Source organism: Tursiops truncatus, chromosome 6 (genome assembly GCF_011762595.2).
Source record: "Tursiops truncatus isolate mTurTru1 chromosome 6, mTurTru1.mat.Y, whole genome shotgun sequence".
Lineage (NCBI taxonomy): Eukaryota > Metazoa > Chordata > Mammalia > Artiodactyla > Delphinidae > Tursiops > Tursiops truncatus.
In genome coordinates this window covers 25740210-25753442 of record NC_047039.1, presented here as the reverse complement: position 1 = coordinate 25753442, position 13233 = coordinate 25740210, and the positions used below count along the sequence as shown (strand labels likewise).

General features: G+C 36.6%; 1 protein-coding gene across 4 annotated transcripts in view; it reads left to right on the top strand.

Annotated features, from left to right (window-relative positions):
- The window catches only part of IARS1 (isoleucyl-tRNA synthetase 1), an 84321-nt gene that overhangs the window by 63716 nt on the left and 7372 nt on the right, over positions 1–13233 (top strand). For 3 of the 4 annotated variants that reach the window (XM_019940483.3, XM_019940484.3, XM_019940482.3), the window contains exons 31-33: positions 5866–5991; positions 7924–8067; positions 8781–8933. In XM_019940483.3, coding sequence (XP_019796042.2) covers positions 5866–5991; positions 7924–8067; positions 8781–8933 — 423 coding nt within the window. Of the gene's footprint in view, positions 1–5865; positions 5992–7923; positions 8068–8264; positions 8739–8780; positions 8934–13233 lie in introns of those variants that run through there. The other variant, XM_019940485.3, reaches the window with a different exon arrangement.

Genomic DNA, 13233 nt, shown 5'->3' with positions numbered 1-13233 from the left:
ATAGAAATTACCCATTCTGAATAACAGAGTTAAAAACAAAAAAGCTTAAAAAACTGAACAGAGCCTGAAGGATCTGTGGGATAATAACAGAAGTTTAATGTTCTTGGCACTGCATTCTGGAAGGAAGAGAAGATAGGACAGGACTGAAAAAGTGTTCAAAGAAATAATGTCTGAAAACTTCCTAAATTTGGCAAAACACATAAACCTACAGATTCAAGAAGCTAAGAAAACACCATACAGGATAAATCCAAAAGAATTCACATCAGACATAACATAGTAAAACTTCTGAAAACTTAAGGCCAAGAAAACATCTTGAAAGCAGTGACAGATGTTGCAATACCTAACTTCTAGGGGAAAAACAATTTGAATCATACTGGATTTCTCATCAGAAATCAGTAGAGGTCAGAAGATGAAAGGACAACATTTCTCAAGTGCTAAAAGATGAGTATTGTCAACCCACAATTTTATATCAAGCAAAAATATCTTTCAAGGTAAAGGGATAATCAAGACATTATCAAATGATGGAAAACTAAAAGAATTTGTTACTAGCAAGACTTACTAAAAGAATAGCTAGAGGAAATTCTTAAAACAGAAAATGATAAAAGAGGAAATCTAGGGACATCAGAACAGAGGGGAAAAAAATTGAAAGAGTCAAAATATAGATAAATTCAACAGACTTTTCTTCTTGAATTTTTAAAATTTATGTTTGATGGTTGCAACAAAAACGAAAACCTCTAAATGCATATGCAAGGAATATTCAAGATAGTTATAAATAGGGAAGAGCAAAGGGATGTAAAGGGAGTTAAGATTTCTACACTTATCTCAGACTGGTAAAATGTCAACACCAGTGGTTATGTATATATAGTGTACCACCTAATGCAACCACTATAAAAGCCTACACTAAAAGATACATACAAAAACACTAAACAAATAAAAATGGAATTCTGGAATACGTTCAAGTATCCTACAGGAAGCATGGAAAAAGAATGTAGAACAAATACAAAGCAGAAAATAAAATGGAAGGCTTAAACTTAACATTAGTAATTACGCTAAATGTAAATGGTGTAAATACATCAATTAATAGAGATTGGCAGAGTGATAAAAACACATTATCCAGCCTTTTGCTGTGTACAAGAAAGTCCTTAAATATAACAAAATAGGTAGGTTGAGAGTAAAAGGCTAAAGTAGGATATACCATGCAAGCATTATTCAAAGAGAGCAGGGTGTCTATGTTCATTTCAGTGAGTACACTTTATAGCAAAGAAAATTACCAATGATACTAAATAATGATATAATGTCAACCCAAAGGAAAATATAATGATCCTAAATGTATATGTACCTAACAACAGAGCTGCTTAAATACATAAAACAAAAACTGTTAGACCTTGAACGAGAACAAAAAAATCCGTAATTATAGTTTGAGAGAACAGTTAGACAGAAAATCAGAATCTAATCAGTATTTATGGAACACCCCACCTAACAGCAGCAGACTACACATACTATTCAAGTTCCCATTTACCAAGGTATATAGTTCCCATTTACCAAGGTATATTATAGCCTAGGCCATAAAATAAACCTCATCACATTAAAGAGTTGAAATCATATAGAGTATGTTCTCTGACCACAGTGGAATCAAACTATAAATCAATAACAGAAAGGTAAAAGCAAAATCTCAGCACATTTGAAAGCTAAAAAACGTACTTCTGAATAATCCATGATCAGAGAAAAAGTGTTAAGGAAAAACAAATGCGTAAAACTCAATGAAAAGGAAAATACAGTATCAAAATATGTGGATTACAGCTAATTTGTACCTCTGAAGACTAACATTAGAAAAGAAGAAAGTTTCGATCAGTAAGTTCCAACCTCAAGAATCTAAAAAAGAAAGTAAGCAGAAAGAAGGAAAGTAAAAATAAGAACAGAAATCAAAGCAATTGAAAATAGAGCAATAAAGATAATAAAACAAAAAATGTGGTTCTTTGAAAAAATTAATAAAATCAATAAACCTCTAGTGAGACTGACATAGAACCAAAGAAAACACTAATTACCAATATCAAGAATAAAATAGTAAAAGTTTACTGTACATCAAAAAAAGAAAAAAGAATAAAATAGGACATGAATACAGACTGCAGAAATCAAAAAGTAAGTAAATACTGTGAATAACTCTCTACACATAAATTTGACAACTTGGATGAAATGAACCAGTTTCTCAAAAAGCACAAACTGCCTCAACTCACTCATATGAAATAGATAATTTCAGTAGCCCTATAGCTATTAAGGAGATTGAACTCATAATTTAAAAACTCCCTAGAAACTTTGATTGTAAATTTGATTTTCTAGTTGAGTTTAATGCCATCACTGATGGTGTTGCACAATACAGATGTCCATCAAAAAGGGACATAGACATATTCATAATGTCGGTTCCTCATACCAGTTAAAAGTAATGAAATGTATCTCTATGTATAAATTTTTCTATATTTAAAAAACATTTTCAATGAAAAAAGCAAGTTTCACAATTAAATATACAATAGCGAGCATTCATGTAAATTTTAAAAATACATCATCACACATTGTTTATGAACATATAGAATTACGAAATACGAGAACATGGACTTGAAAAACAAAGTTCATAATAAGTCTTGGGAAAGGGAGGAAGGGAAACTGAGGAAACAAGTAAAAGAGATGGCAATTTTTAAAAAGTAATGAAACTCTCAAGAAATCTCCAGATCCAAATGGTTTTGCTAGAGAATTCAACCAGACTTTAAAAGAATAAACACCAGTTCTACACAGGTCTTCCAGAAAATAGAAAACGAAGGAACACTCCCTAACTCACTTTATTCCATAATAAAGTATTGACACCAAAACCAGATACAAACAATACCAAAAAAAAGAAAACTACAAATATCTCTCATGCATATAAATGTACAATTCTTAACAAAAAATCATGAAATTGAATATAGCAGTATATACAAAGAATTATGTATCATGACAGGTGAGGTTTATTCCAAGGTTACAAGGCTGGTTCAGTATTCAAAAACCAATCAGTATAATCTACCATATTAACAGACTAAAAGCTTATAAGACTATACCAGTTAGAAAAAGCATTTGACAAAATTCAGTGTTCATTCATGATAAAAAAAAAAAACTGTCAGAAAAATAGGGAGAGGAACTTCATCAACTTGATAATGAGCATCTGTAAAAAACCTATAGTTAACATTATACTTAATTGGAAGAGATTGAATGTCTTCTGTGTAAGATCAGAACCAAGGCAAGGATACCTGTTCTCATTACTCTTATTCAGCATTGCATTAGAAGTTCTTGCCAGTAGAATGAGGCAAGAAAAGGAAAGCCATGCAGATCAGAAGGGAAGCAATAAAACTGTTTCTATTTGAAGGTGACATGATTGTCTACATAGAAAATTGCAAGGAATCTACAGACTGAGATGTATACTGGGACCCCTCCATTGCTTTGCCCACCAGCACTGTTACCAGCTATTCCCAGGATGTTTGTGTATCCATTTGGACCTGTGATGATACCTCGGGCAATACGTGGTCCTCTACACTGCTGCACAAGTTCAATGATGTGTGGCATGTGAGCTGGTCCATCACTGCCAACAGTCTGCCTGTCTTAGGTGGAGACAGGTGATCCTGTGGAAGGAATTAGTTGCAGGAGCAGAGGATGTGCATAAGAAATGTCAACACGGCCAGCGTTTTTTGTCAGCTTTAGTCACAGAAGGTCAGCAGAATGAGCAGTGACAAAACAGATGGGGCCTAGCTCCCCCATCTGCTGACTTCAATACTGCTTCTTTCTGGACCAACTGACCAAACAACTAGGAAGAGCTCACAACTCCAACAAGATTATTTTCCCAGGATTGATTTCAAATGCAACCACAATTTATCATCTGCATCAACATGATGTGATATGGTTTATAATTTACTGTCTGACTGAAAGCATTCATGTTATGAGGAAAAAACTACAGATGATCTTTATATTATTTTAAAGTATTTTGGCTAGTTTTATATACCATTTGGGTTTAAGCTTTAATTGGGAGGGTTTGTTTCCAAAGTAATTGAATAAAATCTATTACTTTTTAAAAAATCATATTGCTTATAAAAAGAAAAAGGTTTTCATCAAATTCACAGGATATAAGATAAACATATAAAAATTAATTTTTATATTCTAGCAATGAACACATGGAGAATGAAATTTAAAATGTAATACCATTTACAGTTGCTCAAAAGAGAGATACTTCGGTATAAATCTAATAAAACAGGTACAGGACTTTTATGTCAAAAACTACAAGATAATGATGAAAAAATCAAAGATCAAAATAAATGGAGAGAGACTTCCCTGGTGGCGCAGTGGTTAAGAATCTGCCTGCCAATGCAGGGGACACAGGCTCGAGCCCTGGTCTGGGAAGATCCCACATGCCGCGGAGCAGCTAAACCCACACGCCACAACTACTGAGCCTGCGCTCTAGAGCCCATGAGCCACAACTACTGGGCCCACCTGCCACAACTACTGAAGTCCACATGCCTAGAGCCCATGCTCCACAACAAGAGAAGGCACCACAATGAGAAGCCCACGCACTGCAACGAAGAGTAGCGCCTGCTCGCCACAACTAGAGAAAGCCTGTGTGCAGCAACGAGGACCCAATGTGGCCATAAATAAATAAGTTTAAATAAGTAAATGAATGGAGAGACATGCCATAATCATGGGTTGGAAAATTCAGTATAATAAACGTGTCAGTTCTCCCCCAGTTAAAATATAAGTTTAACTCAGTCCTGTCAAATCTCAGCAATATTTTGTTGTAGATATAGCCAAATTTTCTTGAAAGAGAAGAAAAATAAAGTAGTTAAAACACTTTTGAAAAATAAGAATATAGTGGGAGAAATCACCCTGCCCAACTTCAAGACTTATCTGAAGACTTGTGTGGCATGAGCATTGAATAGACACAAAAATCATTGTCACAGATACAGAATACAGAAGTAGACTCACAATAGATCACAAAATGTGGCCAGATGATTTTTGAGAAAGGAGCAAAAGAAACTTAATTGAGTAGTCTTCATTATATGGTACTAGGCAGTTAGATATCCACATGCAAAAAAAATGTCCTAGACCTAAGTCTTACACCTTATACAAAAACTAACTTAAAATGGATCACAGACTTGCTTCCCTGGTGGCTCAGTGGTTAAGAATCTGCCTGCTAATGCAGGGGACATGGGTTTGAGCCCTGGTCCGGGAAGATCCCACATGCCGCAGAGCAGCCAAGCCCGTGCACCACAACTACTGAAGCCCTCGCACCTAGAGCCTGTGCTCTGCAACAAGAGAAGCCACCTCAATGAGAAGCCTGCATACCGCAACGAAGAGTAGCCCCCATTCCCGCAACTAGAGAAAGCCCGCGCACAGCAACGAAGACCTAACGCAGTCAGAAATAAATTAAATAAATAAATTTATTTAAAAAAAAAAAATAAAACATTTAGGAAAAAACCAAAATTTTTAGAATTCAGGATTAGGCAGAGTTTTTAAGACTTTATACCAGAAGTCCAATCCATAAAAAGAAAAACTGATAAATTGAACTTCTTCAAAATTTTAAATTCTTTGTGAAAGATCCTGCGAAAAGGATGAAAAAACAAGCTACAGACTAGGAGAAGATCTTTGCAAACTGCATATCCAACAAAGGATGTATCTAGAATATATGAAGAAGTCTCAAAATGCAACAGTTTCTTTTAGATCTAATTAGAAAATGGGAAAAGACGTGAATAGACATTTACCAAAGAAAATATACAAATGATGTGTTCCCCTTGACTTTTTATTCAAATTTAACTTTTTTTTTCTTCTGTTTCACTTATATTTTTGGCTTTTTAGGTGGAGTACTACTTCTGGAAAATCCAAAAGGAGATAATAGGTTGGACCTTCTAAAGCTGAAGAGTGTTGTTACTAGCGTTTTTGGTGTAAAAAATAGAGAGCTGGCTGTCTTCCATGGTGAAACAGGTGTGTAGAAAGTCAAAAGATATTCATCTGTGTCCTTTGACATGAGATTGATCATTAAGGATCTTAATTTGGTAACATAACCTTTGCCTTTTTCCTGACTCTGAGTCAGGGCCAGCCTCTACAGTAGTGCCTGCCTGCAAGTGTCTCTTTATGCTTTCTTTGTGTGATATGGCTGAAAGAACACTGGACTTACTAGGAGATGAAGGTTCTAATCCTACCCTTTACTGTTAGTCATGTGATGCATTCTAGGCTTCAGAGACTTCCCTGTTGTGTTTTAACTTTATTAAACATAGTGTCTGTGTCTTGCTAAATCCAGCATCTTGCTAAATCCAGATTCTCAATGAGACAAGCCTAAATAAAATTTTAAAGAATTATAAGTACATTTCCTCCCACTGTCATGGGTTGAATTGTGACATTACCACCGAATCCCCCACCTCTACCCCAAGATGGGTTGAAGTCCTTATGTTTACCCCCAGTACCATCTAATGTGACCTTCTTTGGAAATAGGTTCATTGCAGATGTAATTAGTTAAGGTAATACTGGAGTAGGGTGGGCACTACTCCAGTATGACTGGTGTCCTTATAAGAAGAGGGCCATGTGAAGACATAAACAGGGAGAAGGCTATGTGGTGACAAAGGCAGAAATTGAAATTAGGCAAACCTGCAAGCCAGGAAACACCAAAGATTGTTGGGAACCTCCAGAAGCTAGGAAGAGGAAAAGAAGGATTCCCTTACAGGCTTCAGAGGGAGCATGGCCCTACTGACACCTTGATTTTGGACTTCTCACCTGCAGAGACTGTGAGACAATAAATTTCTGTTGTTTTAAGCCGTCCCACCCACCCCACCCCACCTCCCTCCCCAGTTTGTGATTCTTACAGCAGACAAAGGAAACTAATACACTCACTTAACAAACCTGAATGTTCATTTTCAGAAACTTTTAAATATCAGTAGCTTAAAAGAAGAAATCTAAATGGCCAATAAATAAAGGGAAAACTGCTGAACCTCAGTAGGAAAAACCACAATGAGGTACTATCACATGTAACCGAATTAGCAAAAGCTAGAAGAATTTCACAATATCAGATGTCAGGGATATTATGTAATAGGATTTGTCATTCCCTGTTGGATTGTAAATTGATAGAAGCACTGTGGACAGCCATTTGCTAAGGCTGGATAAGGGAAGCAAACATGATGTGGGGAAACTGAGGAAGTTAAGGTCTGGAAGACAGATGGTTCACTGGGGGCTCTGAGAAAAATCTCTCACCAGGATCCACCAAGGGGAGCTGGTAAGTAAGTCAGTGGACAGCTTGGGTCTCTATCTCAAGTCACTGTAGAATAAGAAGCAAGGACATACTGGAACTCACATCTGTCTAGCTCACTGTCCCCTCTGACCCAGCAGGCGGAAGCCTGTGAAAGCTGAGTAATGCCTGAGCCCCACCTTAACCTTTAGTGGCATAGTGGCTGTAACCAATCTTCTACCCTAAGCAATGTTTAATTGTATATAAATGAAATTACACTATGTGTGTTCTGTGTGTCTTGCTCTTTTCCACATATGTTCATTAGTCAGCTTATCTTCTGATCATAATTATCTTTTTTTAATATAAGCCGCCTTTTCATGGTAAAGTTTAGGATTCTGATATAAGAGGAAATTTTAAGAGGAGCTATAATATGGAGGAAAAATACTAAAAGGGGAAAAAACAATTTGCCTTATAAGTTATGAATATTATGCTATTTTGCAACATTAAGATTACCTACTATTTGCATGTCATTAAAGCCTAATTTTATAGAAAAGACAGTATCCCTTGATAAATAGAAATAAAGTGGAAAGCATCACTGTAAAGATACATGATAGTTTAATAATTAAATAGGAAAAAGTGAATGACTTCAGCTCTGAACTTTCCCCCTGAAAGAATGATATTTTTGTTGTTATTTTTAGAAATAAAAAAGCAAACCAACTTACTGAGTCTTAGTGGAAAAACACTTTGTGTGGCTGCAGGATCAACTCCCTCTATGGTCAACAGTCCTAGTACTCTTCTCTGTCAGTATATCAACCTACAGCTCTTGAATGCAGACCCACAAGGTGCGTGCCTCCCCCAGCTGTGAACACCCTCAGCAGGCAGGTTATGGTGTGCTAGATGTTAAGATTTCCTTTAATGTTCAATCTCTCTGATTTATATGGATTTTTTAAGTCAGCTTCAACTTAGTAATTTAAAATGTAGACTCCAACACTTCTTTGGGGAATACTCACGGCTTGTTTCTTTTGGTGTATTTATGTAGAAACACCCCTCCATCTGATATGGTCAGGAAATGAGGTAAATTGGTTAGGTAAAAATTACAGCCAAACGAAGCTGAACTGTTAAATGTCAGAACATTGTAGTCTTAAATTTTGCCTTCTTTTTTTCTTGGAAAATGTTCTGAGAACTGTTGTACATATCCATGCCTTAATCAACAGACTAGATCGATACTTATTTTTCCTTGATATTTTGGGGTCCTCACTGTGCACATTTATTACTGTCTTCAGGCTCTTCATTTGACTGTTTACTGAATATCTCTTCCCTAAACTACTGGGCTTTTATACTAGTTGTTTTTTCTTCTTCTCTTTCTCCTTTCCCCCTGTGAAATATTTAAGACTGTTTCTGCAGACTGTACAATTAATCCCACTCTTGCTCTTGTACCCACTGCTGGCTTTCAAAGCCAGCACTACTATCTACTCACTACCTCCATTAGGGATCCACTAGCTAGAGGGTGAACTCTCAGGATTTAATCCATTTTGGGTTTTTTTTTTTTCTGTAGAGTGTTTAATGGGAACAGTAGGCACTCTCCTGCTTGAAAATCCACTTGGGCAGAATGGGCTGACCCACCAAGGTCTTCTGTATGAAACAGCCAAGGTGTTTGGCCTTCGGAGCAGGAAGCTAAAACTGTTTTTGAATGAGGCTCAAACAGAAGGTGAGGAGATTATAGAACGTGCTAATTGTTTTTCATTTTTGTTTTTATTTTATTGAAAATAGATTGTGATGCCATCAGTTATATGTGTAAGAGATAGTACTATTGTTATACTTTTTTTCTTTTTTTTGCTCTTTCTCCAGAAATTTGCCATACTATAAATGTTAAAATAATAATAATTAAAAGGATGATATGTATAAAATAGATAATAAGAAAAATATAATTAAAAGGATGATCCTTTTTGCTTTGGAAATAATCTAAAAATTATATTGGTATATTAAAATACATGCTTCTAGGTAAATTAGCTTATTTGCTGATCCTAAAATTGTCCTCTTCCCCGAGAATCAAAATGTTCACTGTATTTTAAAATAACAGCTTGAAGGAAACATAACTGACATTGTACTTCCTCCTTAACAACTTATAAAGCATACCTTTTCTTGGTGAGCTGCATAAAAATGTGAAGAGCTAGGTCATTAGTTGACATATTCCCCATTCCATAATTCAGAAAACAGAGAGTCAGGATAAGGCACAGGCTAGTGTCTTCGAGGGTATGTTTTCTCTTTCTCCCACTTAAATCATCCACTTCTGTGATTTCACCTTCTGTGGCTGTCCTGACAACTTCTCTAGTGACATCTTAGCCCTCCCCCGAGTTCTGTTCTATATTCGATTCCCTATTACACATGGGTGTTCATTTTAGTGCTGCTGCCACTGGAATCATTTCCTTAAACAGCTTCCGCTGATGGGATCTGGGTTTTTCTGTTTATAGCCATCCTTCTTGTCATCCCAACTCAAAACCTTTTACCATTTCATCCTTTTATTTATTCAGCCATACAGCCTGGGATTTATTGGACTTTCTGAGTCAAGATTTGTGTCTCCTAGCACTGGTGGAAAGTTGCTAGGCATTATCTTTTCCAAAGGTAGTCTTTTGATTTTCTGCAGTTTGAATATGCTGTGCCTGGGTATAACTTTTTTGGTATAATGCATTATTCATTTCTGTTACAGAGTTTTGATTTCTAGCATTTCCTTTTAATTCTTAGAATTTCCATCTTTCTGCTTACATTACCCATCTGTTCTTGCATATTGTCCACCCTTTCTATTAGTGTCCTTAACATTAATCCCAGTTATTTTCAATTCCCAATCTGATAATTTCAAAATCTCTGCCATACCTGAGTCTGGTTGTGTTGCTTGCTTCATCTCTTCCTATTGTGTTTTTTCCTTTTTAGAATGCTTTGTAGTATTTGGTCGATAGCAGTACATGATGTACTGGGGAAAAGGAACTGAGGTAAATAGGCCTTTATTGTAAGGTTTTATGTTTATCTGGCTAGGAGTTAGGCTGTGTTTATTGTTTACTGTTGCTGTAGGTTCCAGAGGCTCAAATTTCCTTCTTCTGTCTTATGGTTTCCCTAGAGATTCCTTTTTAAATATGGTCAGAGCTTTGCCCATACTTTCAGCTGTAATGCCCTGTTGTCATACAGGAGCCCATATGATGTTGTAGTAAAGTATGGAGGGAGGAGAAGTGGGGGAAGTGTTCTATAATTTTATGATTAGTTCTCAGTCTTTAGTAAGCCTGTGCCTCTGGGCTGTGCCCCTCACAGGTGTTACTCAGCTTTAAAATTTTTCCTCTTTAGGTAAGAAAGGAAGGTAAAGGGGGCTAGAGGTGGGTATTTCCCTTTCCCCGGGTCAGTTAGGCTTTGGTTAAAAAGAAAAAAAATAGTTACTCATAAGGAAGAACTTCCGCCATTTTACTGGGAATTTTTTTCAAGAAGCCTTGTACCTTTTTTGTTCTCATTTCCTCCATTACTGCCACCTTTTGTGTTCAGTTCATTTTTTGCAGTTTACTGTTTTCTTTTTTTTACTTCCTCTTGTGTGTGTGTGTTTTTTAAGATATTAGTGTTTACCATGGGGATTACAATTAGCATCCTAAATTTATAACAATTTAACTCTTGATACCAGTTTGACTTTAATAACATATAAAAACTCTGCTTCTATACAGCTCTGCCCCCGTTTATATTCTTGTCAGAAATTATATCTTCATAATTATGTTCCCCAAAACATAAGTTCTTAACTGTGTTTTATGTATTTACTTTTAAATCATGTAGAAAACAACAGTGGAGTTAAAAATAAAAAATACAACAACAATATGGCTTTGACTTACTGTCTAGCATCCTTTCATTTCAACCTGAAGGATCCCTTTAGCATTTCTTGGAGGGCAGTTCTAGCAGTAATGAACTCCCTCAACTTTCTGTTTATTTTGGAATGTCTTAATTGCTCCTTAATTTGTGAAGAAAAATTAAGAAGAAAAAATCTGTTTTGCAAAATGGAGAATTCTTTGTTGATAGTTTTTTCTTTCAGCACTTTAAGTATGTTTTCCCACTGCCTTCTGGCTCTCATGGTTTCTGATTAGAAATTAATCTTCTAATCTTATTGAATATCCTGGTGTTTTGCTTCTCTCTTGCTACATTCAAGATTTGGTCATTATTTCTTCAAATATTCTTTATAGTCTTTTCTTCCTGAAATTCCCGTAGTGTGTATGTTGGTCCACTTGGTCTGTGTCTCAGACGCCCCTTAGGCTCTGTCCACTTTTCTTCATTCTCTTTTCTTCCTTCTCCTTCAGACTGGATGATTTCAAATGTCCTATCTTCGAGTTCACTGTTTGTTCTGTATGCTAAATTATGCTGTTAAGCTTCTCTAGTGACTTCTTAATTTCAGTTATTGTACTTCGGCTCCAGAATTTCTGTTCAGTTCCTTTTATAATTTCTCTGTTGATATTCTCATTTTGTTGATACATTGTTTTCTTGGCTTGTTCTTTGTATGTGGTTTCCATTGACCTTTCCATTAGTCAGTTATTTTCCATTTAAGACAGTTGATTTAGAGTCTGTCTAATAAGTCCAAGTATCTGCGCTTCCTCAGGGACAGATTGTGTTAATTATTTTTTCCTGTGAATGGGCCGTACTTTCCTATACCTTTGTATGCCCTGTAATTTTTTTTTCTCTTTGAAAACTGGATATTTGAATTTGGTGACTCTGGAAATCAGGTTCTCTTCCCCAGGGTTTGCCGTGTTTGATGGTTGAAGGCTACAGTCGTCTGTTTGTTTATGACTTTTCCAAACTATTTTTACAAAGACTATTCCTGGTTGTATGTAGTCCCTGAAGTCTCTGTTCTTTTAGCTTATGTTCAGCTATTATTTTGACAGAGATTTCCTTGACCTCCAGGAATTAAAATTTAAAAACAAAATACCTACCTCTCCCAGTCTTTTAAGATTGTCTCTTTCTGGTCCACTCCTTCAGCTCCACCAGGCTGTTTACAGTTCTGCCTCAGGCTTCTCTTCCTGTTTTCACTGAGCCCTGAAGATCAGCCACATTTGGCCAAAAAAGCTTTTTACCTTTATCAGAATCAAATGCTTAGGGTCTTCTCAGATCTTTCTGTATATGCATACTGCCCTGGGCATGAATGTGGCTTTCTAAATTATTCAGCATACAGAGGCACTTTTTAATGCCCTAATTGCCCAAACTTTTCCTCCCAGGCCTTAAGCAACCCATTGCCTGTCTCATCCATAATCTTTTGCCTCAGGCAGCCGTGGGTTTTTTGTTTGCCTTTGGTTTTCATGCAGTGCCCACCACTTTTCCACCCTGAGTGAGTTCCAAGTAGGCAAAACAGAGACAAGCACCTTATGTAAGCCCTTCAAGTAGCTCCCAGACAGGTTAGAACAAACGCAATACTTTTGCTCCATTCCTCCTGGAACTAGGAGCCAGGGTCCCACACTGGAAACAGGGGCTACTGTCTTCAAGCCCACCACCAAGCTAGGAAGGAGCTGGTAAAGCACAAGTAAAAACACAGTTCTTTCCTGCCATTTTCAAGTTGCCTTTTCTCTGATTCAACATTCACTTGGTTGCTGTAAACGTTTGATTGCTTTCTAGAGTTCTGACGAAGTTGATTCTTGCTGGCTGTTTTGTGATGTTTCGGTTGATGTCCACTTTAAGGGAACATTTCTTTAATTCTTTGGGGGCACTGTCTACCCTTGCCCACTTTAAACTCAATTATTTTGGGCCACAGAGAGTGTTTAGAAAGTTCTGGCCCCAGTCACGCAAGGGGCCAGAATTCTCATGGGGACATGTTCTGTCTCTCTATCTCCCCAAACCAAGGCTAAGTGGGGCAAGTCTCTATATTGGTTTACTGTTACTGGTGTAATAAATTACCAAAAACTGGGTGGCCTGAGACAACAGAAATGTATTCTGTCACGGATCTGGAGGCCAGAAGTCTGAAATTGGTGTGAGCAGGACTGTATTCTCTAGGGGAGAATTTG